General features: G+C 37.1%; 3 protein-coding genes across 4 annotated transcripts; 1 reads left to right on the top strand and 2 right to left on the bottom strand.

Annotated features, from left to right (window-relative positions):
- Window positions 1–3,835: 3,835 nt before the first annotated feature.
- LOC148069156 (alpha-internexin-like) lies at window positions 3,836–7,249 on the top strand. Its single transcript, XM_087802854.1, has 4 exons — window positions 3,836–4,157; window positions 6,198–6,428; window positions 6,513–7,040; window positions 7,103–7,249. The coding sequence occupies exons 1-4, from the start codon at window positions 3,864–3,866 to the stop codon at window positions 7,232–7,234; spliced, it is 1,185 nt and encodes a 394-aa protein (XP_087658980.1). The 5' UTR covers window positions 3,836–3,863; the 3' UTR covers window positions 7,235–7,249.
- A 1,195-nt stretch (window positions 7,250–8,444) lies between these two features.
- pcgf6 (polycomb group ring finger 6) lies at window positions 8,445–14,728 on the bottom strand. Its single transcript, XM_087802855.1, has 10 exons — window positions 14,336–14,728; window positions 13,517–13,616; window positions 13,259–13,355; window positions 11,950–12,005; window positions 11,812–11,874; window positions 10,911–11,022; window positions 10,724–10,751; window positions 10,554–10,652; window positions 9,285–9,371; window positions 8,445–9,221 (listed from the first exon to the last, which is right to left on the bottom strand). The coding sequence occupies exons 1-10, from the start codon at window positions 14,390–14,392 to the stop codon at window positions 9,177–9,179; spliced, it is 744 nt and encodes a 247-aa protein (XP_087658981.1). The 5' UTR covers window positions 14,393–14,728; the 3' UTR covers window positions 8,445–9,176.
- A 985-nt stretch (window positions 14,729–15,713) lies between these two features.
- On the bottom strand, window positions 15,714–27,805 carry LOC148069158 (RING finger protein 122-like). Of its 2 annotated transcripts, none has more exons than XM_087802979.1 (6): window positions 27,592–27,805; window positions 23,896–24,041; window positions 18,623–18,665; window positions 18,521–18,562; window positions 18,309–18,391; window positions 15,714–16,930 (listed from the first exon to the last, which is right to left on the bottom strand). In XM_087802979.1, the coding sequence occupies exons 2-6, from the start codon at window positions 24,003–24,005 to the stop codon at window positions 16,810–16,812; spliced, it is 399 nt and encodes a 132-aa protein (XP_087659105.1). In that variant the 5' UTR covers window positions 24,006–24,041; window positions 27,592–27,805; the 3' UTR covers window positions 15,714–16,809. The 2 variants fall into 2 exon arrangements, with proteins under 2 accessions (XP_087659105.1, XP_087659104.1); XM_087802978.1 differs by having other exon boundaries at window positions 27,307–27,805.
- Between the last annotated feature and the right edge of the window lie 142 nt (window positions 27,806–27,947).

A 27,947-nucleotide genomic window follows, 5' to 3' on the forward strand; every position in this document is an offset into this window, starting at 1 on the left:
CAACATCCACTATGAAAAGCTTATTTTCAAGTTAAATCATTCATAATTTCTTCTTTAACACCAGATATACTCAACCTTTATTTATTTAACTTAACTTAATGTTTTCTTTCGTATTATAAAGTTATATTTTACTTTTATTTCTTTCATGTCATTTAATTTTTAATATGTGTTTTTATTTGCCCTAATTCTTCTTTCTACCAAGAAAAAAGTATATGTTTGACCATTTAATTCATGTTAATATAACTTTAATTGTATAATTTTTATTTATTATAAAGTAACTGAATGTTACTATAGTTGCACTTTAATCAAACAAATTTAGATTTAGAGGTTTTTTTTAATTTCCAGGAATATTTCTACCATCGCAATGACATTGTTCTAACAGTGCAGGGAACTACAAACAAAAAATACCTTAAACTAAAGTATGTGCCAACATGCTAACAAGATAGCTGTAGCACTTCAACTACATGAGCGAAAACACAAAATAATGCTGTTTTTTTTCCCCTCAAACACTTCAGGTGAACCAGTTTAAATGTAACTTACAAGCAACATTTAACATTTAACCCACAGAGTTTCCAGCTCATCCGTTTCCTCCGGTGAAGATAGAAGACTCAGTTAAAATTGCTGAGTGAAGCAAAAATACAAAACATGTTTTTAGTTGTTGTCAGAAAAAAAACTTTCGGGGTGAGTTTGGAGACTTACAGTGTGTGACAGGAACATCCAGCACATTATTGGACTGGAACCAGTCGTGTGAGGAGACGTCGCTTTGGATTGAAGTCACTTCAGTGTCCACCTCCACCTTTGGTGTCAAACACACACACACACAAACCAACATTGTGTGTGTGTGTGTGTGTGTGAGTCCCGCAGCAGTCATGGAGTCATCACTGTCGGATTCATGTGACACAAATCATCAAATGACAGGTGCTCACTCTCCCTGACACACACACACACACACACACACACACACACACACACACACACACACACACACACACACACACACACACACACACACACACACACACACACACACACACACACACACACACACACACACACACACACACACACACACACACACACACACACACACACACACACACATTATAACTATATATTTTTCAGGTATATTCCATTAATTTCTAAATCTAGCTTTCTTTATTTCTGTATTTAATTTGTATATTGTATATATATTTAAATGTATATTTTGCGATTCTTTTGAAAAATATATAATCATTTTCTCTTTTTGTTTAACCATTTTGAAAACATTTTTATTTCATCATCAAGGTTTTGATTTTGCTCTTCATCGTTTTTGTTTGAATTCAACTCACTCGTCTAAGCTCTGGATGTGATTTCAAAAACACTTCTCATACTGACGTTTAAGTATATATTTTATTGAGTATTGTGTTTTGATTGGTTAAGCGCTTTGTGACCCTGGTCTAGAAAAGCACTATATAAATACAAATTACTTACTTACGGTAAGGTAAGGTAAAACTGTATTGATTTTTTTCCAATAGCCACAGAAAGTAAAGCAATTTTTCATAAAAAAGAAAGAAAGAGAAAGAACAAGATGATACAAAAAGAGAAAGAACAAGATGATACAAAAAGAGAAAGAGAAAGAACAAGATGATACAAAAAGAGAAAGAACAAGATGATACAAAAAGAGAGAAAGAACAAGATGATACATAAAGAGAAAGAACAAGATGATACACAAAGAGAAAGAACAAGATGATACAAAAGGAGAAAGAACAAGATGATACACAAAGAGAAAGAACAAGATGATACAAAAAGAGAAAGAACAAGATGATACATAAAGAGAAAGAACAAGATGATACACAAAGAGAAAGAACAAGATGATACAAAAAGAGAAAGAACAAGATGATACAAAAAGAGAAAGAACAAGATGATACATACAGAGAAAGAACAAGATGATACACAAAGAGAAAGAACAAGATGATACAAAAAGAGAAAGAACAAGATGAGACAAAAAGAGAAAGAACAAGATGATACAAAAAGAGAAAGAACAAGATGATACAAAAAGAGAAAGAACAAGATGATACATACAGAGAAAGAACAAGATGATACACAAAGAGAAAGAACAAGATGATACAAAAAGAGAAAGAACAAGATGAGACAAAAAGAGAAAGAACAAGATGAGACAAAAAGAGAAAGAACAAGATGATACACAAAGAGAAAGAACAAGATGATACATAAAGAGAAAGAACAAGATGATACAAAGAGAGTTTACTTAGAGAGGTAGAGTTACTTACCATTCAGATTTCAAATGTACTTAATTATATAATTAACATACAAATAAAAAACACTTTATAGATGTGTACAGTGTGTCAATTTTTTGTTTTGAATCCGAAATCAATCGGGTTTTATTATTTTACAAATCTCGTCTTCGAAACGCATCTGCGTCGGTGACAAACGAGTCACGTGGTGAGTCACAGCTGCTGCGTCAGAGCGCATGTCGCGCCCACGTGGTAGCGGCAGCGCGCGCATATAAACGCACGCACGCGGAGGTAACATGCATTTAAACGTTAACTTTACTTTTTTATTTTGCGAATAAGGAGGACATTGATTTTAAAATAAAATATTATAACCAAGAAAAAAAAATCGTTTAATTCCGTCTAAAGCGTGACTGTTGATAAATGTTGTTGTGCAGCGACGTCTGCTGGCTGGATGACTAAACTGCATCGACAAGCGTCAAAAATGGAATCGAAATATAAATAAGACTCCTTCTCGTTAGATGTATCTAAACACTATTTTTTTGTATCAGTAATGAGGTGTTTAAAAATGTATCTAAGAAACAGATATTGGAGTTAGCATCTATAAATATATATATTTATAGATATAGTAAAAAAAATATTTACACTCAATCAAATATTTAGGTTTGCATCACATACTTGGAATTACACAGTCCTTGTGTTATTGATGCACTTCTACTGAATGTTTGGTTGTTTTTATTTAGCAATTAATTTAATAATACATTTTATTTAAAGGCGCCTTTCTCTGCACTCAGCATGTACGGTGTGTAAATAAAATTAAAACATAAAATAATAGAATAGAATAGAATAGAAAATGTTTATTCATCCCCAGAGGGGAAACACACTTTTACAACAGCACAGTTGGAAAAAAAAAATAAAGTGCAAGGAAAAAATAAATAATAAGAGATAATAAAAAATAAAATAAAAACGATCTTAAAAATATACAAATTATTTACAAAATTAGAAATTTAACACTATTAACAAAATAAAATAAAAATAAAAATAAAAATAAAAATAAAAATAAAATAAAAAACAAAAAATAAAATAAAACACACAAGAAGAAAAACACACTACGGATTAGCATCAGGATATTTAAAGTAGAGAGTTAAATATCCTGACACCAGTTGGGATGAAGGACCTATTATCTGGTGACGTTTGATATACTGCAGTTTTAGAATACAGTAGTGAAGAGCTTTGCAGTATTGTTTCAGTGAGGTGACAAGGGTGTACATGAAAGTAGCAGGAGTTATGGTTATTATAAATTTAAAATGCTAGTTAATATATATATATATATATATATATATATATATACATATATATAAACTATATTTATTTACTTTTTGACTCAAAAATCTTAACTACATTATAACTTTTGTTTAGTTAAAGTTTTTAACTACATAATACATTACACTATTACGTCACATCTACTTTTTGGGTGATGATACTCACAGAACTTTTTAATTTTCACACTTATCTTCCCGTCACCGATGAGGCAGTCGATCATGGGCAGGTCTCCGGGTTGGTTCGGTCCGGTCATCCTCTGTAAGCTGCTCCTGATCTCCCTCTAAGCTCCTCACTCACCGTCCGACCGCCGTCATGAGCTACAGCGACCACTACACCTCCTCCTCCTACAGGAAGATCTTCGGGGACTCCCCCAGGTTAGCCCTGACCTCCTCCCGCATGAGCGGCTACAGCGCCCGGAGCTCCCCGGGGTTCCGCACCATGACCCTGGCCCGCACCGGCGCCTCCTCCATGGGTCAGTACCGACGGACGGGACGGTCCGCCGCCTCCTGCTCCCTGATGGTGACCGACTCGGTGGACTTGACCCAGACCTCGGCGTCCAACAACGAGCTGAAGGTGATCAGGACCAACGAGAAGGAGCAGCTGCAGGTGAGTCGACAAATATACACCTCAATAAAGTACAAATAATCCATTATTTATATTAAACTAGCTTTTTAAATGTATAATAACCATAACTCCTGGTACTTTCATGTACACCCTTGTCACCTCACCGAAACAATACTGCAAACCTCTTCACTACTGTATTTTAATACTGCAGTATATCAAACGTCACCAGATTATTTTATGTTTTAATTTCATGTACGGTGGCCCTGAGTGCCGAGAAAGAGGCCTTTAAATAAAATGCATTATTATTAAAATAGTTGCTAAATAAAAACAACCCAACATTCAGTAGAAGTGCATCAATAACACAAGGACTGTGTAATTCTAAATATTTGATCTCTAGTGTAAATTGATTACATTTTAGTATAATTTTTTAAATGGATACTTTAAACAATTTCCCGAAGGAGACCTCCTGAGGGATCAATGAAGTTTTACCTTACCTTACATTAATTAATTTATGCAAAATATATCATCACATTGAGAACAAATAGAAAGTGATTGCAACAGGAAATGGACAAACAGGAAGGACCATTATGTGCTTGATGGTCGTGTTTTTCTTGGTGTTATCTTGATCTTTTTAGTATATATTTTGAGTATTTTTTTTAAATTTTTTAAGTGCTTTGTGACCCTGGTCTAGAAAGGCAATCTATAAATATAAGTTACTCACTTACTTACTCCTCCATCGCTACGTTCTGGATGTGTCGGGTTCAAACTTCAGACCTCCTGGCAGCACTTTTATAGAAGCTTCAATCTCTTGATCTACTTACTTCCTGCAGGACTTGAACCCTCGACGTCCCCTCATCCATTCACGGCGCTGATTTGGAACCTTCTGCTTCGCCTTCTGATGAATGATAGTTTTGTCGATCATAAGCAAATGAAAACATAAATATTACAACGGTCGTGAAAAGGATGAAACCGTTTTATTTTGTTTCTCTCTGACCACGTTTGGACCAGCAAGGTAGAGTCAAAGGTCCACATGTGGAGACGACATTATAGAGCAGCAGGAAGGTTTAAGTAAAGAGGATGAAAGAGGAGAAAGGACTTAAGGAAGAGACTAAGGTCAGAGGAACTGTAAGGAGGTTCATGCTGAGTCATACCTCAGACAAAGCTATCGTGACAAACCAGTAATCCTGTGTTCAGAAGTAAAAAACATACAATTTAGGAACTTTTTTTTGAACAAACACTTCACCCTTTAGTCTAATTGTTTGCAAAACATGAAATTAAATTTGACTCAAACAAGTTAAATGTAGAAAGAAACCGTTTCTTGCAATAAACCAGTATACTATATTTTTTTAGGGTCAGGAAATATTTTTTTAGGTCCATTTATTCACGTTTTACAAAATTTGACATAATTACATTTTTGCTAGTGTTAAATAATTGTTCTTTTCTGTTTTATTATTTTTTTCATTGTTTTTTGTTATAATAAAACAATTAAAATGTTCTCCCCATAGTAGAGTTTATTTATGGTTTGATTTTTCTTTTTTTTTTTAGGTCCAAGTTCAGCAGTATTTCTTTTGACATCATTTTAAAAACTGAATTTTGCTTCAGTTATTACATTTTCTTCTTTTAGTAGCTAATGTCTGAACCAAAAGAATATGTATTGGTTTACTTTGGATTAAAAAGTAATAATAAAATAAAAAATAAAATCGATTAGATAGCAGAAAACATCCGCTTATTCTCAACCCTAACTTTTTGTGGTCCATTTATTTCTAAAATATATATATATATATATATATATATATATATATATATGCTAGAGGCAAACTTGTCTGCCTTGACTGTTGCTGAACTGAGCTCAAGTTTTTCAGATGTTCACTTCAAAAGGTCCATTTCTTGGCTATGTGGTTTTTAATCTGATAGCATTGTCAAACTAATGGCTACATAAATATACACACCTAGATTAATCCTCATCGTATTTTCATCCATCATTATATCAATCTGTTCATGCAACCACATGACTGACAATCAGAGAAGAGCTTCTTTTATCCTCCCATCACAGAGCGTTTGAAACTCTTCACTTCTCTGCAGGGTCTGAACGATCGTTTCGCGATGTTCATCGATAAAGTCCGGCACCTGGAGCAGCAGAACAAGGTTCTGGAGACGGAGTTGGTGACCCTTCGTCAGAGACACGGCGAGCCGTCCAGAGTCGCTCGCTTGTACGAGGAAGAGATGAGGGATCTGCGCTCGCAGGTGGAGGAACTGAACCGAGACAACAGTCGCATCGTGATCGAGAGGAACAACCTGGAGGACGAGCTGCAGGTAAGGAAGTCTTGAAGGTCCTTCTCTCGGGACGATCAACTCTGAATCTTCAGACGCCTCTAACGTTCATCTTCTCAACCACAGAAAGTGGTGGGAAAATATGAAGAGGAAGTGAGGCGCAGAGAGGAGGCGGAGCACACGCTGAGATCTTTCAGGAAGGACGTGGACGACGCCGCCGCCGTCCGCCTGGATTTGGAGCGTCGGGTGGAGTCTCTGATGGATGAAATATCCTTCCTGAAGAAGGTCCACGACGAGGAAATCCAGGAGATGAACAGCATGATGGAGTCCCAGCAGGTCTCGGTGGAGATGGAACTGACCAAACCGGATCTGACCACGGCCCTGAAGGAGATCCGAAACCAGTACGAGAGCATCTCCTCCAAGAACCTGCAGTCGGCCGAGGAGTGGTACAAGAGTAAGTTCTCCAGCCTCAGCGAGCAGGCCACCCGGAGCACCGAGGCCATGAGGGCCAGCAGGGAGGAGCTCAATGAGTTCAGGAGACAGCTGCAGTCCAAGACCATCGAGATAGAAACCCTGAGGGGCGCCAACGAGTCGCTGGAGCGTCAGATCAGCGAGATGGAAGAGTCCCACAACGCCGAGGCCACCGCCATGCAGGTGTGCAAGAAAATTAAGCTTTAAAAGTCTCTCGTTCTTATGCTTCTATGAAACTCTTGCAGGACACAATCGGCCACTTGGACACAGAGCTGAGGAATCTGAAAGGGGAGATGGCTCAGCACCTGAGGGAATACCAAGACCTGCTCAACGTCAAGATGGCGCTGGACATCGAGATAGCAGCGTACAGGTGCTGACTTTAAGTCCAACGATCACTGCTCGTCTTTTCTGACTTTGCTTCCTTTTGTCCTCCAAGGAAGCTGCTGGAGGGAGAAGAAACTCACTTCAACTCAGGAATGTCCTTCAGCGGAAGCAGCTTCAGCTACCAATCCCGAGCCGGAGGAGGACCTTCCAGAGGAGGCTCCTCCAGAGACAGAGAGGGAGCCAAGAAGGAGGGCATCAAGGAGGAGGAGAAGGACGAGGCGGACATCAATTCCAATAACTGAGAGCAGGGAACCTGAGAACTAAGACCTTTGGGTTTAGAAAGAGATACAGTAGTCGCGTCAGTGGAGTCCGACAACAATTTACGTTTTACAAAAGTCGTTCCAAGATTAGTCCATCATGCGTCAGTGGAGGCAGGGTTCTGATCTTTCAAGAAGATCTGCCACACTAGTGTGCAGAACATGTAAACATTCTACTGCACATCGTAAAATTGGACAAAGTTGCACCTAAAATTCTAGAGGAATAGAATTGCATCGATTTAGCTGCTGTGAATATTGAATAATCTTTTGTTGGATCAGTTTCCCGGTTTCTCTTCCTGGAAGCTTATTAAAGCACTTTGATGAAAATTAATTAAACAGCCGTCTCTGGCTCGCTGCCAATTTGAGTTTGGTGAACCTAAATACCTAACTCACGGTTGTTCGAAATGAAACAATCACAGAAATGTTGCTTTGTGCTCCTTTAAAAGTGTCAGTCGAGGCGGCCTCATGCTCAAGTCAAGCTCGATGAATCATTGTCATCTCGTCCGATATCAGGAAGACGATGAGATCTAAACTCCAAAAACTAGCCGTGAACACCGAGCATTTTCGATGACAACTTTGACAGAGTTTCTAAAAAAAACGTCCAAACTGCATGTCCTTAACGCACATCTCTAGCCAGTCCAGAAGACACACTTCCTGGCCCGCCTCTGCTGAACCGGTCTTGATGTAGAGGAGACCAGTTGTGAAGAACTTTAAATCAAGAGTTTATCTTTAGACTCTTGCTTTGGGGACCAGTCTTGGCTGATGAACAGAAGCACAACATTCTTTAAATGTTAAACGTCAGGGTCTAGGTCTTGCTGTGAAGATGCGTCTAGTTCTTCAGGTGAATTGTTACGATGTGTAGAAGCTGCTGAACCTGTAGTTCTCGGGATCACCTGTGATACCAGAGCTCAGACCTCAACGTCCGCAACACGTAGATGAAGCTTTGAAAAGATGGTTTACTTCGGTTAAAACAAACCCATGATTTGTGCTGTGAAATAAAGGAAGTGACAAAAAGACACAACAAGTTGTTGACTTTCATTTTTTTTAAGACAAACACACAATGAAAGGAACAACAACAGACGGAATGAAAGACATCATTAAATCTGAATCTTACATGTTCAAAGCCCATAACACCAAGTTTAGATAAACATAAATCTACTTCCTGCAAAACAATAGTACCATAGAGCAGGAAGTAATTAATGAAGTAAGTAATTATTGGCGCTTTTCCGCTGCACAGTTCCAGCCCTTCTCAAGTCAAGTAGGGCTCGTGGAAAAGGGCCATAAGAAGAACGTTTGAGAATAATCTTCAATTGCATTTGCAGAAAACAAACATTTATTCAAAGTACTCGTCGTACAAAACCCTATAAAAGTCATCAAAAAAAACTATTATTAAACCTGATAACTCTGCTCATAACTGCAGACAAAATATAAAACGCATCCATAAATTAAGTTTGTAGAGTAGATCCGCACGTGTGAAACTTTTGAGAACACAGATCTCAAGACAGAATCCCTGAAGTGTTTAAATAAATATGATTTGTTTGGTCAAGTGACAGCAGTTCAAACAGTGGTTATTGCACCTGAATGAGGTTCCACAGAGCGTTGGAACCAGGAAGACCTGAACATTAGTGAGTCTGTGAGACGACAGGGTCTGTGTGTGTTGGAGGAGGACTGACCGGGTCTAAGAAGGAAGCACCAGGCCGAAGTGCAGAACCAGAAGCCCGTCCTGCAGACAGAAGGAAGGTTGGAGACAAATTCAAAACGTCACACTTCGAGGCGATTGGTTTACCTGCAGGGCGTCGGCTCCGACCACCTTCTGGACCTCATTGAGAGACTGATAGTGATCCAGCAGGTGGTCTCCACACACCACGTCCACCTGCAGGACAACGTTAACACTTAGACATTAACTGGACATCCTTTTAGATCAGGGGTGGGCAATTATAATTCTAAAAGGGCCACATTCAATTCTGTGAATGTTTTTAGGGGCCGTCGAGCAAAAAGAAAGACAAGAAAGCCCACCAAAAAAAGGACATTCATCATTAGGCCGTGATATTTATTAAGCTAAATAAGCTGCCATTTTATTTTTGTACACACACCCACAGTGTTTTTTCAAAAACATTTCTTAAATTAATTTTATATATACTCAAAAAGATTTTGTGTTTTACGTGAAAATATATATTAATAATAAATGCAAAATACATTTGTTAATGCATTAGAACCAATTATACATGATCATACTTTGACATTACGAGGGCCGCATAAATACAGTCAAAGGGCCGCACTTTGCCCAGGTCTGGTCTAGATGCTTGAGGTCTTTGATCACCAAAAAAACGTCCTCTCTGGAATAAACAATTGACTTCTTCCGTTTTGGAAGTAGGTTTATGGTCGTATGAAGTTGTGCAGACATGTGTGATGAGCGCATGTAGCAGTGTAAACAAAAGAAAGAAGTATTAAAGGATGCACCAGTGTTTGATGTGGACATTAATCCTTGCTGGATCTTCCTACTTTAGCAGTGGTCAGTGAAAGCCTCAACAGAAGGTTGAGGAGTGAACCCGTGTCTGGACGGTCAAGGTCTGACCGGCGTGAACCACGATTAAAACGGTTACACAACCGTGTTCGCTCTTGTGATCGACACGTATATAAACTCTTCCTCTGACCAGACGAGCCCACGTTTAAAGCCAGGAAGTCAGCGTTAGCTCCTAATCCTAATCCAGGCGCTGCTCATTAAGACGCAACAAGACACTGGTGTCGTAATGTCTCGAAGCACAAAGAAGAAGCGTTTGGAAGCGAGACTCGTTCTCCCACCTGCCCATCAACTGCATCCTTCCAAGTTTAATCCTAAATGGATTAAAGAGATTTTAACCTCTGCACACGACCTACAAAAACTCAATCTCAGAACCAAGAGTAACTCATTTTAATATCCTTGATTCAATCAGATATTTAGGAGATCCATTAAACAGTCGTCTCTTTAAAGCTTTTTAATCACAAGTCAGACGCCTGATCGAGACGGACAAAATTAGCATCGAGATCGGGTCGTGATCAGGTCTGACGGACTCACCTGGCAGGTGGAGTTCAGCTCCATCTTCCTCCTGATGAACAGCTCGACGTGGCGGACGGTGGCTTCTCCTGACACGCGCACGTAGCGTCTCTCGAGAGGCTAAAATATGCTGCTTTTAGTCAACTACACTTAATAGTAAAGTGAGAAGGCGGCATATTTTTGTGGCTCACCTTAAAGTCTTCAATGCCCTCCTCAGCCCTGGTGAGGAAAATCAAATTGATATGTTGTTTGGAAGAAACACTGCCCTCTAATGGCCACTACATGGAGCTTCAGCCAAGACTTCAACAGTTGGTTCAAATCTTGGAAAAGTTTTATATTTACCAATTTATTTTTTATTTAGCAGACATTGATTCTTACCCAACAAACTCCAGCAGCAGGGATACGTCAAGTTCCGGAGGAAGGCTGAAGTTCTTTTGAGGAGTTTCTTTCTTTTGCTTTTTCACGGGAACAGGAGTCGAACTTGTGAATGCTGAAGAGAAGAGAAAACAAGATTACGTAAGAATGAGTCATTTGATGTCTCACGGTTCCAACAGGACTCGTGTTGCGGATACACTTTATTTACAAATATGTCCTAACTAGAGGAATTGACAAGCCCTTTTCTAATGACTTATTTAAGCGTTATCTTATCCAGGAATTTCAAACACAATCTGGGCTGAACTTGCACTCATAGAATGTCATTCCAAAAGTAATTATTCTCTGAATAATAAACATCCATGTCCAAGATTCGTTGTCTTTCCTTTTTATTTTTATTTTTTTGTTTTAGTTCTTTTTTATCTTTTCTGTTAATTATAGTATGTATCTTTACATCTTTTCACATTTGTTTTATGAATATACTGTATATGTTTGAGTGTGTGTGGATATATATATAATTTTATTTGTACAGCTGCAAAAATGTTATTTCCCTTCTTCTGATGGACATTTTCTTCTTTTATATTTTTATTTTCTCTGTGTATCATACCGTTTACACTGTTGAGCTGTACTGTTTTTTTATGTAAAAAAAACAATAAACAAATATCTTTAAAAAAAAGATTTGTTCTTGTAAATATTAACATAAAAATGCATCATTTCAGTTTGATTATTTGATAATGTCTATTTAGAGCCTTTATCATTTTAAAAGGCGAGAATATATTGTATTTTTTATATAATATTTTTTGTAATTAATGTTTTAATAACTGCCATCACTTTAAAATTAGGTCGAAAGGGAATAAAACACACGACAATGTTGACTATTAGTTTTTGATCAACTCTTTTGTATTACCTGATGATTTTGGAACATCCAACCCTCGGTCTTTGTAGAACTTCATCATCTGCTCTCTTTCCACTGTGACAAAAAAAGAGAGAAAGTTTGCACCTAAGCCTTGATAAGGATGAAACATACGTTGTCATGGATACTCACGATGCTCCAGTATGGGCACCATCTTGTAAACGATATCCTGCAGTTGTCGGTCAGGCCTGCAGGGAGAGAGAACAGTTATATGTTGTAAATGATACAACACATGTTTTTTTTCTTTCTGTAACACCGTTTTTCTTTTTCATTTGTTTCAGCAATCATTTGTGTCTAAGATTTTTTTTTTTTAAAAAACAGACTTCAATTGCCTCAATGTTTTACACCTCATGACTGGTTCAAAAATATAAATTTCCACACCCAAATATAGGTCTGAACGATTAATTGCATTTGAGACATAATTCCATTTTTTTTTTAAATATATGCAATTTTCATATCACAATGGTTGTGATTTTATATCATTTTATTTTCATTTCATTTTAGGGATGTCATATTCAAATAACTTACGAGCAGCTAAGAGCAGCTTAAGAAGCGAGGGAAACAAACACTGCATGAAAAGAGGACATAAAAAAAAGTGTGTGTGCATATTTAATCGCAATATTTAGGGAAATAATAGCAATTATATTAATATTCCCAAATCATACAGCCCTACCTAAATACTCTTTTTTAAGCTTAAAGTAATGTTAGTCAACAACAAAAAAATCGCTGACACAGTTGCCTGCAGTTAATACAAAACTCTGCAGCCAGAATTCTGACCCGCTCTAGTAGAAGAACTCACATTTCTCTGATCCTTAAAACTCTTCACTGGCTGCAAGTTTCTTTCCGGATCAACTTTAAAATTCTGGTTCTTAGTTTCAGATCTATTCATGGTCAGACCTTCCATCAGTGATCTGATCCAGACTTACACCCCAGCTCGGACTCTGAGGTCTGTGGATCAGAATCTACTGATGGTTCCTGAACACGCTTCAGGACCAGAGGAGAGAAATCCTTCCACACTGTTGCTCCTAAGTTTAGGAATGATCTTCCTCTGTGTTTGATGATCTACTGACTCCTTCAAGAAACATCTTAAGACATTCTTAATTGTGTTTTTCCCTGATATTCTGGGACTCCTGTGTTTGTATTATGTGTCTTGATCTTTTAAAGTATATTTTTACCGGTATTGTTTTTGATTGTTAAAGCGCTTTGTGACCCTGGTCTAGAAAGGCGCTTTAGAAATAACCATTACTTACTTACATATTTCCATGTCCACAATTTTTTTTTTTTAAGTAGTTAAATCACAGAAACAGAAGCCTGAGTTTCTTCTCATCCAACACGCGTCCTTTCATGGCGGTTAAGTCAATAAAACGTCACCAACACGACTCGTCGTTTCTGTCTCGTCATTTATAGTTCAGGAAAATATCGGACAGGCGTACGTTTGTACCTGATGTTGTAAAGAGGTTGCGTCTGGTGGACGACGATGCTGCACGTCGGACATCTGTTGCTGTAGAAAAAGTGCTTCACGATGCAGCATTTGCAGACTAGGTGGAGACAGAAGGCAGGTTAAAAGTATTCGTCACGAACCGTTGCAAAATGTGTCGTATAATCAGTCGGTTCGGAATGTAAAAATATACAATGATCGAACTTTAACCGTCTTATTTCCTATGATGGAACTTGAAGTACAGAGTAACAAACGACTCACATGTGTGCAGACATTCTGTGATGGTGGTGGCATCGATGAGGAAGCCGCAGCAGAGCGCACATTTTATGTAGGGATAAAACTGGTTGAGAGGGAGTTTGACCTGCGAATGACAACATTATTCATCGGGGGAAACAAAAATCTGTTTTATTATTTTTCTTTAGTCACTTATTAAAATTCAGAATTGTGCGTCTGTGTGACTACCAACCCCCAAAAGTAGATTAAGTCGTTGGTAATTTGATTTTTTTTTTTAAATGGTATAATAACAAAGACTTAAAGCCAGAAACGTCAACACGAACGGACAATTTCTTTACCGACAAATCTTTGCGCTTGATGGATCTATAAGAAACATCTTAAGACGTTTTTATTCGTTCAGGCTTTTCCTTGATTTTCTGGAACTCCTGTTGTATTATCAGTTTTATCTTGATCTTTAAAGTATGTACTTTATTGAATATTTTTTTGATTGTTTAAGCACTTTGTGACCCTGGTCTTGAAAAGCGCTATATAAATAAAAATGACTTACTTACTTACAATTCTGAGTTCGGGGGCAGGAGTGGAGTAAAAGTATCATAATGTTGATTTCTATGTTAATCTTTGTATCTTTTGTCTTTGTTATTTTTCTTGGATCCATTTTCTTTATCTTTATCTTTAGACTTAGATTGTATCATCTTGTTCTTTCTCGTTGTTATTGTTATTTTATTTTGATAATTTTTTATGTTTTTTTTAATGAAAAATTGCTGTATTTGCTGTGGATAATTTGGTAAAAAGTTCTACCTAACCTTACAAATTATTTCATCCCGGAAGTAGATTTTCTTGACTCACCTCTTCAGTGTCGCTACCTGTCGAAGGATCATGATGACTGTCGGGGGAAGATGACATTCCTTGAGGGAAAACTTGACTCACTTCCACCAGAGTTTAAAGCTCTTAAGTGACAAAACCAAAGTTACTTTTTTTTTCTTCTTCTAAATCTCGTGGACTTGCTAGCCGCTAACGTTAGCCTGCCCGATCCGCGACCCCCTCGACGTGTCGCACGTGTTTTTCTCCCGTTGATACCGAACTATAAACGACGCGCAAGTTTCCCGCTGCTCTGATCCAACACCGCGAGCGAGCACAAGATTTTAAAGCACGCGAAATTTGCGAACTTTTGAACGTTTTTGTTTGTGTTTCTAGTTGTTCCTGGTGGTGACCAATTGAGGTGCCTCGCGCGTCCCGCCAGCTGCCCTGACACAACAATGACTTCCGCGTGTGAGATTTTCAAATTAAAACGTAATATTGACGTAATTTATTTACGGTTCCCCGTGCGTTATAAGCTGTAGTAATAATATACTATATTATTATTATGTATTAATACTCTGCAGCGTGTGGCAAAGTCGTAGTTTTGGTTCTGTTTTTATTTTCTTATTAATAAACACAGTATGTCGTTGTAACATAAGACGTCCAATAAATCGAGATATTTATATGAAGTACTTAAATTCGAAGAATCTTTGTATAGTAATTTATTTATCCATCGAACAGAAAAGTTGTATTTTGAACTCAATGACATGTTTGTCAGCTACATGTTGTGACCGACAGAGGGAGCTCTCGTCATTCATTTGTTAGTAAGTAAGTAAGTCATTTTTATTTTTAAAGCACTTTTCCAGACCAGGCTTAACAATAAAAAATAACACGAATTTAAAATACATATTATAAACGTCAAGAGAACGTAGAGATAAACACAGCAGCCCCAAGAAAGTTAAGATAATAAAATAAAAAGGTTAACTGTGTACTTGAATATAAACAGTACACTTAAGCAGGTCAATTGAATCTCATGGCTTCTTTTTTCACTTGTTTAAAAAACGATCCGTTCGGAGGCGAAACAGCTGTACAGGTCAATAAAACCTCTGAACACTGGTATTTGAAAGTCGTTTGCTGTTTAAGGTCAGGTCGGGACACACGTTTAAAAGAATGCAAAACATGCACAAATCGTATTTCATATCTTGAACTCTTTGTTTAAAGACATGCCTAACAATCAACAACTTATTTTAAACCTATTATTCAACTTAAACTTTGATTTAGCATCAGCTTTAATTCAGTCATTTATACTCGAAACATGGATCATAAAATACTTAATTGACTATGTTTTGGCGTCGAGATATAGTCAAGTTTATCTGTAATATGTGATAAAAGACTCTTGTTTCGACTCTCAGTGCTGGCAGTGGTATGTTGCGTTACCATAAAAACTTTATTCAATAAGACACCTTTAAACAGTTTAAAACACAGACACAACATTGACTGTTACATGGAGTCTGAGCTGAAGTATTTCTTTGCTAAAACTCCCTCTCGAAACATTTCTGCGAGCTTCAGTTGATAACAAAATAACATGATAACACATCAGCTGTAGATTCATCCGAGTATCTTGTAACAGATCTGAGTCCAGACTTAATCACAAAAACAATTTAGAGTCTGATATGACGACTATGTAGAGCTGATGTGATTGACAGCAGGGTCAATGGCTACATTTGAAAGAGTTTCCTTATAAAAGCTTAATATCATTTTCACATTTAAAATACTTAACTGGACCCAACACAAGACAATATTTGAGAAACCCTATTCAGAGTGTAAATAGTTTTGTTTTAATAGTTCATCTCGCAAAAAGAGTTTCTAACAGAAATTCCAGATTGGATGGTTGATTTAAAAAAAAAAAAGGTTAGAGGGCTCCCTCTAGAGGCTTGAGACCGAATAGCAGGATCTGGGGGTCAATCTGGGGCATCCTTAAAAAACAAAAGCTCTCCATAAAATGATCTTAACTTTCATAATTATGACACAAAACACCAAGAGACATTCTGAAAGAGTTTGAATATGAGTACAAGAAGTTCCCACTGACTTCAATGGCTGCTGTGATCCAAAGAGCATCGTGTATTAATATATATAAGTGAAGAAAACCCAAGTTGTGCGTCCACTTCGGTTGATCAATCTTTACGATAGGAGTCAGATGATTTTATCCACAAGGCACTTTTGATGAGGTCTTATCTCTTCTTTCCCGCCACACGTTTATTTTCGAGCAAGTCTCGAGTCGCCTTATCAGTCTTTACGGCTCATGAGTCACATGTTTTGATGGCTCGCCATCACCGAGGTGGTAAAAGTTTGATTCAACTGCAACCGTTTCTTTTACAAGACATGACGGATCCGAGTTTATGACCTCTCCGGAGGTGAGGCGCCCTTTTCCCGTCCTCGAGTCCGACACTTTGCTTCCACTTTATGAAGTCGTTCGTGGAAGGTGACCCCCCAGCAAAGCGGTCTCAACGGTTGCCCCCGTCTCACACCTCCAGGAGGCTCTGAGGTCGCTCCGGCGCTCGAGCGTTCTCGGGCTGGATTCGACAAATGGACTTGTTGCACATCGGACACACGCTTCGGATCTCCAGCCATTTCAGGAGACACCTGAGGAGGGACGAGAGTTTTTGTCATGATGTTTTCACCACATTAGCATGTAGCTAACTGGCTATCATGGATGGTGCCGTGACCCCCATCATTTGTGTTTATATTCCTCAGCATCTGCTTGTTAGCATCCATCTCTGCAACTTCTGGTGATTTTTGAGACATGTCTTATATATTCGAGCTAAGTTAGCGAATCCTATTTGGAAGAATATAAGTGCCGTCAGAAAATGCAATGGTTTAATTTCCTATAACATTTCCAATGTTGATTTGTTGATGAAAATAATGACAAATAATTAAATTAAAAGGTTTCTATAGCGACAGACTATAGTGTATATAAGTGTGTTATTGTATTGAATTATTGAGTTCAATAATTTGTATATTTAAAGGTTGAAATTGTATAATTAAAACATTTATATTGAAGAATGTAATGAATTTAAAAGTGGAAAAAAATAATAGAATTTAGAAAAAGAAAGTTAATTATAATATTATATCAAATATATATGAATCTAAAAGGCTACGGATTCATCTTTAATTTTGGAAAATGTATTTTTGAATGATTGGAATTAGAATATCAAACTCTACATGTAAAAAAATGAATTCATTTTAAAATGTTCTATTTATTTAACTGAATGATGTATTTAAAAGAGAAAAATAAATCAACTGTTCAATGTAGAAATTATTGAATTAAATGATAAAAAAAAACATTTGAAATGTAGAAATTCAACCATTCAATATTCTAATGGCACTGATATACTTCCATGCTCCTCTTTAGCAAATAACCTGATAATATATTCCACACTGTTTCAATTCTTCTCTGACTGGACAAATAGTCTCAGTGTCACTGACGGTTAAAACTTAAAACTTTGTTTGAGCCACCTATGCTAAGTGCTACTCTTGTTTAAGTAAGTAAGAAATATGTATAGAGTGCTTTTTTAGACCAGGGTCACAAAGTGCTTGAACAATCAAAACAATACCAAATAAAATATATGCTTGTGTGTGCGTTCTTGGAGGCGATGCAGGTGAACAACAGACGGACGCGTCTCCACATAATCAGCAATAAGAGACGCTTCAAATGTCAGCAGTTGAACTAGACAGACCGGGTTTGTCATGGAGGATATGTACACATGAACCGGCACCACCGGACCAGATGAGTTGATTCTAACAACTCGAATCAGGAACACAGCCATCAAAGTCACGCCTGCACTGCAGGCCCAAACACAATAAATCATGCTCAAGCACGCAGGCAGGAATTTCCCCGCAGACCGGTCGCATCTGACGGAGAATCTCCGCCGTCGTTTTTATGAACCTGTTGCTCATGTTCTTTGACTTGATTCTGCTTATGTCATGACTTTGGGTTTGAAGGCATGTAGGATTAACTCACTTCTTGTGAAAGGCATGCGAGCAGGGACACACTCCCAGCTCGTCTTTGCTGCGGAATTCTTCTAAACACACGGCGCAGGTTTGCTGCACAAATAAGAAAAGTAATAGTTCATTGATTTAATCAGGTTTAACCACCAGCAGCAGGAACATGATTATTAAAATATTTTTGAATATCCAAACACAGGGGGGGAAAAAAAGTAGATCACAACTTACACCAAGAAGACTGAGCTTCTTTCCGGCTCCTTTTAAAACCACCTGGAAAAATAAAGGAAGGTTAATTCAAGATAGAAAAAAATTTGAATTTAAAAATGTCACCTCCGTGTAGCCGTATTGATCTCCAGCACCTTGTCGCCGGAGTCTGCAACAAGAGAAAAACATTCTTAATGATGATATTTTTTTTTTACTTGTTTGTCTTGAGAGCGTTTTGTTTCCCGTCTATTCTCTGTACTGTCTAAACGAGTCAAAAATGTATATTAAAAAAGTATCAAAAGTACTGATCGTGGAGGTTGTTGTCAATGACAAAAAAAAGAAGAATACAATCGTAAACAAATCTATTATCAGTCGTTTTTTACAAGAATATGGAGAGTTTATCCAATTCTCAGTTAATAACATTATGTTTTTGAATCATCATTTTTTATCTAAAAATCATAACTTTAGCTTATCATACCAACAGTTTGATGTTATCTACTTGCTCTGTTTGGTAGTTAGAATGTCGTAAACGTAACTAGCCACCCTATTGCACTTGATATAAAATGTTAAAAATCCATTTTTTGTTTCAAATGTATCATAAAGTAATCAGCATTGTAAAGTGAATGCTATACGTTGTTCGCTTAGCTAGTAGAGTAATCGACATTGTAAAGTGAATGCTATACGTTGTTAGCTTAGCTAGTAGAGTAATCGACATTGTAAAGTGAATGCTATATGTTGTTAGCTTAGCTAGTAGAGTAATCGACATTGTAAAGTGAATGCTATACGTTGTTAGCTTAGCTAGTAGAGTAATCGACATTGTAAAGTGAATGCTATACGTTGTTAGCTTAGCTAGTAGAGTAATCGACATTGTAAAGTGAATGCTATACGTTGTTAGCTTAGCTAGTAGAGTAATCGACATTGTAAAGTGAATGCTATATGTTGTTAGCTTAGCTAGTAGAGTAATCGACATTGTAAAGTGAATGCTATACGTTGTTAGCTTAGCTAGTAGAGTAATCGACATTGTAAAGTGAATGCTATACGTTGTTAGCTTAGCTAGTAGAGTAATCGACATTGTAAAGTGAATGCTATACGTTGTTAGCTTAGCTAGTAGAGTAATCGACATTGTAAAGTGAATGCTATACGTTGTTAGCTTAGCTAGTAGAGTAATCGACATTGTAAAGTGAATGCTATACGTTGTTAGCTTAGCTAGTAGAGTAATCGACATTGTAAAGTGAATGCTATACGTTGTTAGCTTAGCTAGTAGAGTAATCGACATTGTAAAGTGAATGCTATACGTTGTTAGCTTAGCTAGTAGCTTACAATGCTAGCTGCTTTAATTCTGAGGTGAAATTGACCACCCTGTAACACTTTGTTAATAATTCGGATTGATTTAAAGTCTGTAAAACTCTTTTGGAATATGCAATTTAAACAATAAAAACATACAATATTTACGTCAAATTAGTAGATTTTATGACAACGAAACAATTTGTGTTGTCTCTGAAAAGGAGTCTATTACAGGCTGGTAAAGACAAATAAATAAATGCTTGTCGTCAATGACAGAAAATTAATGCAATCGTAAACAAACCTATTTTCAGTCATTTTCACAAGAAATTGAGAAAATCTGAATTCTCTTTTATTAACACTTTGTTTTTGAATCATAATTTTTTATCTAAAAAAAATCACAAGTTTAGTTTCACATACTACCCCAGAGCACAGAGCCAAAGTGTAGAACAGTTTGATGTTATTTACTTGCTCTGTTTGGTAGTTAGAATGTCGTAAACTAACTAGCCACCCCATTGCACTTGATATAAACTGTTAAAAATCAAGTTTTGTTTCAAATGCATCGTAAAGTAATCGGCATGAATGTGAATGCTATACTTGTTAGCTTAGCTAGTAGCTAACAATGCTAGCTGCATTCATTTTGAGGTGAAATTGACCAATAACAATGTAGATTAATTTAAAGTCTGTAAAACTCTTTTGGAATACACATTTGAAATAATAAAAACCTACAATATTAAGGGCAATTGAGGATATTTTATGACAACAAAGAAAATATTAATAATTATTTATGCCTGAGGTGGGAACATATTTTCCATCTTACATAACGTCTAAATATGGATCATCTTAGGTGGTTTTATTTATAATGCAAAAAGGAACTGGCACCAGTTTCACAGAGTGACACAATCACAGCAATGACCCATATATTCTACTTATATAAATATATATATATATATCTGACGGAACAACAAGTCTCAACTAGAATTACAGCAACAATGGCTTCAAAGCAACTTTGGAATTTCCAAAAAGGCCATAAACAAGTAAGAGCCTGTGCACCTTCACTGGTGGAGACGGACAAACACATTAAGGTGCCCAAGGGCAGGAATTATCTGCAGTTAAACATTGATTGATGACAACAAGGAAAAACCAAAGAAGCACTTTTATATTTATTCAAATATTGCCTTTTCATGTTTTTATCACGTGTTTATTACCCATTATCTTTATTGGACTAGAAAGCTGTGGAAGCTGCTTTAAAACTATGATTGCTCATAAATATACTATATATAGCAGAAATATGATACTGTTATTGGCAGAGTTGTAAAATAAAGTGTTGTAGGATTTTGTAAGATAAGAATGAAACAAGATAAGAAACAAAACAAGCGATAGAATATACTATAAGGAAACTCTTTAAATTCCTAATTTAAAGAGTCCAGATATTAGTTCCAAACCATCAGAATATCACAATCCATCTATCTATCTATCTATCTATCTATCTATCTATCTATCTATCTATCTATCTATCTATCTATCTATCTATCTATCTATCTATCTATCTATCTATCTATCTATCTATCTATCTATCTATCTATCTATCTATCTATCTATCTATCTATCTATCTATCTATCTATCTATCTATCTATCTATCTATCTATCTATCTATCTATCTATCTATCTATCTATCTATCTATCTATCTATCTATCTATCTATCTATCTATCTATCTATCTATCTATCTATCTATCTATCTATCTATCTATCTATCTATCTATCTATCTATCTATCTATCTATCTATCTATCTATCTATCTATCTATCTATCTATCTATCTATCTATCTATCTATCTATCTATCTATCTATCTATCTATCTATCTATCTATCTATCTATCCATCCATCCATCCATCCATCCATCCATCCATCCATCCATCCATCCATCCATCCATCCATCCATCTATCCATCCATCCATCCATCCATCCGTCCATCCATCCATCCATCTGTCCATCCATACAGCCATCCATCCATCTATCCATCCATCCATCCATCTGTCCATCCATCCATCCATCCATCTGTCCATCCATCCATACAGCCATCCATCCATCCATCCATCCATCCATCCATCCATCCATCCATCCATCCATCAATCCATCCATCCATCCATCCATCCATCCATCCATCCATCCATCCATCCATCCATCCATCCATCTATCTATCAAACATGGAATGTTCATTAGCTTGAGAAGCTACAGTTTAGTTAGCAGAAGAAAAGTATAACGTGATCTCGCTCACGTTTCTTTTTATTTCTATCAACGATAGAATGTCATCGAACGACAAATAATAATAATAATAATGATGACAATGTTTAATCAAATTGTGATATTCTATTCATACAAAACCAAGTTTAAATACATTATTTGAGATATAAAAAGATGAACGTTGTGTTAGAATACAAAACATTTTTTTTTTTTAATTTACGGCCCAAAATGGTTGGCTTTGGATTTTCCAACCAAACCAGGCAGGTATTTAAACGCATGACTCTAAAGCTGTGTTCACACAATTATATAAAGTTTGTTTGTTTAATTTAAGTTAAATGTCAAGAAGAAACATGGTAAAGACATCAACCTCTAGTTGTCAGCACCTCAAACTAAACAGCTGCGAAATCACTGCTACCGAAGCTTCTCTGCAAATTGAACTTTGAACCAAAATATTGTCACATCATATTTTCAACGATGTTAGCTTCGCTCTCCACTTTCATCTTCGCCTGACAGCCACTTTGACCTTGTTCCCGCTGTGTTGTGCTTCTCTCTTGATGACAGATATAAAAATAGTTTGTCTTAGGTTTCTCGCCCGGGCTCGTGCTACGGCGACGTTTAGGCAGCAAAGAGAAATGAAAGAGTATAAAAAAAGGATGGAATCTCATGACCTAAATTGAGGAATGAAACCAGGGAAAGTTTGGATCATGTGCCCAGAGTTCAAGAGTTATTTTTATTGTGATCTGGCAAATTTCACTATCACTAGCTAGACTAGCAAGTAAAGCTTTTTGTTTAAAGTTACAGTTTTTTTTAATATGTATTGTATCTTTCATTTGTTACAGTTTGGTAAGACTAATAGACTCAGGGACTCATTCATTCCTCGGGCTTAGACTTTTTAATTCTGAGTTTGTGGGCAGGAACGGAGTGAAAAGATGATGTTATTCTATGTTAATCTTTGTATCCTTTTTTTGTGTTATTTCCCTTGATCTATGTTCTTTATACTTTATTCTAGTTGTTGTTTGTATGAAACTATCGTCTTCTGCGAACTGCAAACCCAATTTCCCGAAGGAGATTTCCAGAGGGATAAATAAAGTCTATTTAATCTAGACTAAGTGAACAGAATTGTAACTAACTAAAATAGATCAGAAGGATCTTCCCTGCTTGAGACCTTGGCTTCTGCTTAGAACGCTTTGTTTTATAGGATGTTACTGTATGTAGAACTGCAGGTCAAAATTATTATTTTATAATATGATTGTTAAATAAGCTCATTTTATGAAATAATACTTATATTTCCAATATCAAATCACTTTATTCTATGTTAATATTTGTATCTTTTTCTTTGTGTTATTTCCTTTGATCTTTGTACTTTGTATTTGCACTCTGTCATCCCTTGCACTTTTATTTGCACTTTATTCTTGTTCTTGTTTTTATGAAACCATCGTCTGTTTTGTACTGGAAAATTAATTTAATTAATTGGATTAATAAAGTCTATCTAATTGAATCTAATCTAATATCAAAAGCTTTTTTTATTATTATTATTTGCTTAAAATATGAATTGCATGACTTAGTTAATCCAATGGCAAGTCAACAAAACATCTTCATTCTGCCATCATCATGTTTTCATAATCTCTATTTATCAGGACGGTCCTGGAATCTCGTGATCTGAGAGTAAACATTCTCCTAAACACCAAAGTTATTCAATCAAACAAAAGTTTTTCATTCATTTTCTACCATTTTCTTCCCTTATCCGAGCGGAGATCCTCGGATAACTTTGGGGATTCGATATCTATGGCTCAGATGAAAGAACAAATGACCATTTGCAGCTAAGTTAAGCATAGTTAAGCTAAGTTAAGAGTCTGGAATGAAAAGTTACCTGAAGAGGTAGCAGCAGAAGATGAGGCTGAGCATGAGGATGAAGAGCCCGATTCCCAGGATGATGATGTAGACATTGAGTGGCAGATGGAAGGGATCCTCGTTCACCATGATGCAGGTCGGAAGGGTGTCCTCAGTCGGGTTAACCTAAGAGAGAGTGAGAGAGGGAGAGAGAGGGAGAGAGAGAGACAGAGAGAGACAGAGAGAGAAAGAGAGAGAGAGATGAAACGTGTCAATGTTTCTGTTCTGTGTTAAGAGTTTTTTTTAAATTTTCAACAAATATACACAAGGACATATGAAAAACACCAACACCACACCAAAGCAACAATTACATAGAAAAATAAATGGTAAAAATGATGGTATGAAGAAATTAAATACATTTTTCACATATATATATATATATATATATATATATATAGTTAAAAAAGAAAATGTGATTATTACAAAATGGATGATCCCATCATGATGGAAAGATCAAATTAATATGATATTTCTTCATGTGAATAGAAGTTCAAATATAATATAGTGGTGCCACTAGACTTTCAGCCAATCATTCGACGAGGAGACAATCATGTGATGTTTACGACCTTTAAATATAGAAATGATCAAATTCAATTATTTTTTCTAAAGTGCTTAAAAAAAACAAAAACAAAAAATCACAAAAACATTCACAATGTTAAATTCAACCTTTCAGTCACTGATATGCTTCCATAGAAAAGGATTAAAACGTTTTTATTATTATTAATATTTGAATATTGTATTAATATAAACGTGTTCATCTTATATACATCTTAATATAAAAAATGTAATCTTAGTCATACATATGTTTTTATGGTAAATTTCTTGTTAATAGAACTGAGAATGTTTTAATTGGACATTTTTAATTAAAAAGAGTATAAAAAAAAGTACAAATAAAAAACTTAATAGAGGAGGCGCAACTTTAAAAATATCTTGAATAACCTTGAGGCAGATTTTCTTTGCGATCCCCTATATATGTACCTATGGTTTCAGTTTGACTTCACCAGGGCCACATAAATACAGTGAAAAGACCTCTTTTGGCTCCTCTTTAACCTTTTCACTATAGCTGATAATGCAACCACGATATTCTATAGAGACACAATTGTTACAAAAAAAAACAAGGTCAGAGAAGTCTCGACTGACATATTGTCACTTTCTTGTCAAGGGTAGGTGATAAGTGGGAGTGAAAGAAGACTCTTTGTGAACACGCTCGTGCCTCTGGCGGCGCAGCATAATGGCTGAATCGTTAGCTGGGAATTCATGAGCGCATTAGCGAGGTCTGATGCATTCCTGCCCTGCCACCTGATTCTGGATGTGGGATTGGGTTCTAGAGAGTGTGTGCAGCTATCTGTGTAACCTATAAGGTCTGGCACACAGATGTAGTACTACGACCGGGGAGCCTCTTGTTTTATTGAACCATCGAATCTACGCTTCTTTACGCCGACCATCTGTCATATCTGTCAAGTATTTCAAAGCTCTTGAAAACATGTCACGTTTAGAACTAAATTGAAAAAAAAACAACCTCTTAGCTGCGGCTTTTTTTTCGTGCGGAAGTTTACAAGTGTGCTGCCGTGACGCTGGAATGCGAGAAGCCATAACAACATTTTACCTGCGGAGCATGAACACTTCTCAACTCCTCGGGTCAAATTTATGACCCGCCCGGGTTCACATGTCAACCCACTCCCGGGGGTCAAGGGTTGAGCGAAGGAAATGTGGCCGCCTCGTGTGTTGTGGTCGGATTTAGAAAAAAGGGTTTCAAATACGGTTTGGGTAAAAGAGACGGCCGGTGTAATCTTAGCAGCCAGTTTGTAAATGATTGATAGTGAAACGTTAAAAAGGCAGACGGAGATTATCTACGCGAGGGAAGACTGCGGTTGGATCGACAAACGCCTTCAGGAGTTTAACACGATCGACCGTTTAGGTGAGAAATATACAAGGATTAAAGTTCATTATGATGAAGGTAACACTAAAGACACTCCTTCCCTTACTCATGAACAAGACCACAGTGGACTCTAAATCCCCAAAGTTTCTGAAAATAGTTTAGATAAAGAGTATTATTATGTACTGCTATTAGAAACAAAAACTTTTATTGGCAGTGTTGTGAAAACAAAGTAGGATTATTTCTATTAGCAGTAAACAATTGGATACTGATTTCCCCCCCAACCGATTAGTTCAAGTGAGGTCATCTGTGTTCTCGTCTTTTTATTTAATATATTCAGTAGTTTTTTTTAATAAAACCCAATGATTGATTTTCTGTGTGTGCATCTGGATACACAATATTTTTGAAAAGTATTCACTCTCAGTGGTGAAGAGGGAGCGAGTTCTTAAGTCTAAGGTGTGTGTTGTGAAAGCAAGTTTAAGAAGATTGTTCTGAATTTATGTTATTTCAAATACCTAAAAAAGCTTAAAGGTGTATGTATCAGCTTTTAGCTGTGGTGCTAACTAGCGCTAGCAAGGGCGGCTACACTTTCAGAGCCAATATAATGACACCGTTTCATTTCTTTCTTTCATTAATTTGATTTTGATTAACTTAAAACAGATGCTATCAGATGATCATCTTTAATTCATAAAATTGAATTTAAGATTTCTAAAGGGCTGGCCATTCTTCACCAATTACTCCAAGTGTATCCATTTGAATTCAGACAGAGGCTCATACATTAAAACATATTTCCTGAAAAATATAAACCATGCAAAAAGGAAGATTATGAAATCGCAGCTGAAAGAATAGACATAGCTGTACTAAGACAACATGTCTGAGGAGGCGTCTGTAAGCTCAACTTTATTATCAAACATTTGAGCACAACAAAGGAAAAAGGAAATGTATTCCTTTGTTTTTTTAACGATAAATCTTCCATGAATAGAAATGTATTCTTTCCAAGTTGCCGTAGTCGACCATAGAGGTCAAATCCACTGTCTTGAAGAGATATGTTGGACTTCTTAACACGTGTAGAAGACTTATAAATAATCATATATATCCTGAGATACTTGTTTATTCAGCAGAATCTGTAACTCAAACTGTTGATGGAGCGAACGATTGTTCATCCAAACTTATGTTTCCGATTCAACTTTCTCGCCTGCATCTTTCCCAAGACACAAGACGTCCAGAGTCACTAAAACAACTTACTAATAGAAGAACGGATCAGGCTCATATGAAGGACTTCAGGTCCGGACTTGACTGGCTGGTTAACAGATTTTGGGGAAAACAAAAGACAAATTCAAAATCCTGGAGTTAATGCACCAAAACCCCTGAAGTTACACCACAAAGGAATACGTCTGTGCTTGTTGTGCTCGTACTGTCTGCCGAGGATTGAATTAGTCACAGTTTCCCCCACACTGAGGCAGAATCACAGCAGCGAGGAGGAGACGTATGGAAGGACATTGTTCCCAGACTCACCGAGACACTGCTGGACATGACACATTGAGTGAACAGAAGTTCAGATGGCAGGAAGTTCGGGTGTGACCTCGGTGAAATCCAGAAAAAAAAAAAGTCTGCTTCAGGATATCTGCTGATGAATTCCAGAGGTGGAACCCAGTGAGTCCAACTGCTCCACAGACTCCCCTTTGTCAAGTTGGTGATGACAACAGTCTTGTGTGTTCACAGTTACACAAACACATCCGACCTGTGTCTTCTCTTCTGATCAGTGGCTGAGACAAAAAAACAAAACAAAAAAACACTCACTGTGAGAGGCTTCGACTCCCACAATCCTTTGTCTGGGATCTTTGTCTTTGTCTCTCTGCCTTCACTGGGGAGTCAGACTAAAGTGGGGGGTGGTGGGGGGTCGACAGCAGATCCGGGCTGACCTCCTCAGTCCTGCGGCGGCGGGCGAGTCGACATCCTGGAGGTGCATGAGCAGCAGATGTGTGTCGCTCATGGCTCACTGTTCTCTCTGCTCGAGTTTGTAAACAGATCTGCCCTCATGTGATTCGCTCTGGTCTCGTCACAGCTCTCGCCTCCTCCCTCCTTTCCTCCCTCCTTCCTCCCTCCTCCCTCCTCCCTCCCTCGTCGCCCTCATGCACTGCCGTCACCCCTCTCTC

This window comes from Callionymus lyra, chromosome 11 (genome assembly GCF_982586985.1).
Source record: "Callionymus lyra chromosome 11, fCalLyr1.hap1.1, whole genome shotgun sequence".
NCBI lineage: Eukaryota > Metazoa > Chordata > Actinopteri > Syngnathiformes > Callionymidae > Callionymus > Callionymus lyra.

Excerpts from the sequence above, each read along its gene's own strand:
- LOC148069158 (XM_087802978.1), bottom strand. Across the intron at positions 18,666-23,895 it reads TTCTGCTGCTACCTCTTCAG|ACTCCGGCGACAAGGTGCTG; the intron begins GTAACTTTTCAT and ends CTCTTGTTGCAG. Across the intron at positions 16,931-18,308 it reads TCGCATGCCTTTCACAAGAA|GTGTCTCCTGAAATGGCTGG; the intron begins GTGAGTTAATCC and ends GTCCCTCCTCAG.
- LOC148069156 (XM_087802854.1), top strand. The coding sequence starts at position 3,864 with ATGAGCTACAGCGACCACTACACCTCCTCCTCCTACAGGAAGATCTTC. Across the intron at positions 4,158-6,197 it reads ACGAGAAGGAGCAGCTGCAG|GGTCTGAACGATCGTTTCGC; the intron begins GTGAGTCGACAA and ends ACTTCTCTGCAG. Across the intron at positions 7,041-7,102 it reads CCGAGGCCACCGCCATGCAG|GACACAATCGGCCACTTGGA; the intron begins GTGTGCAAGAAA and ends AAACTCTTGCAG.
- pcgf6 (XM_087802855.1), bottom strand. The coding sequence starts at position 14,392 with ATGTCATCTTCCCCCGACAGTCATCATGATCCTTCGACAGGTAGCGAC. Across the intron at positions 13,356-13,516 it reads CACAGAATGTCTGCACACAT|TCTGCAAATGCTGCATCGTG; the intron begins GTGAGTCGTTTG and ends GTCTCCACCTAG. Across the intron at positions 11,023-11,811 it reads GGATGTTCCAAAATCATCAG|CATTCACAAGTTCGACTCCT; the intron begins GTAATACAAAAG and ends TCTTCTCTTCAG.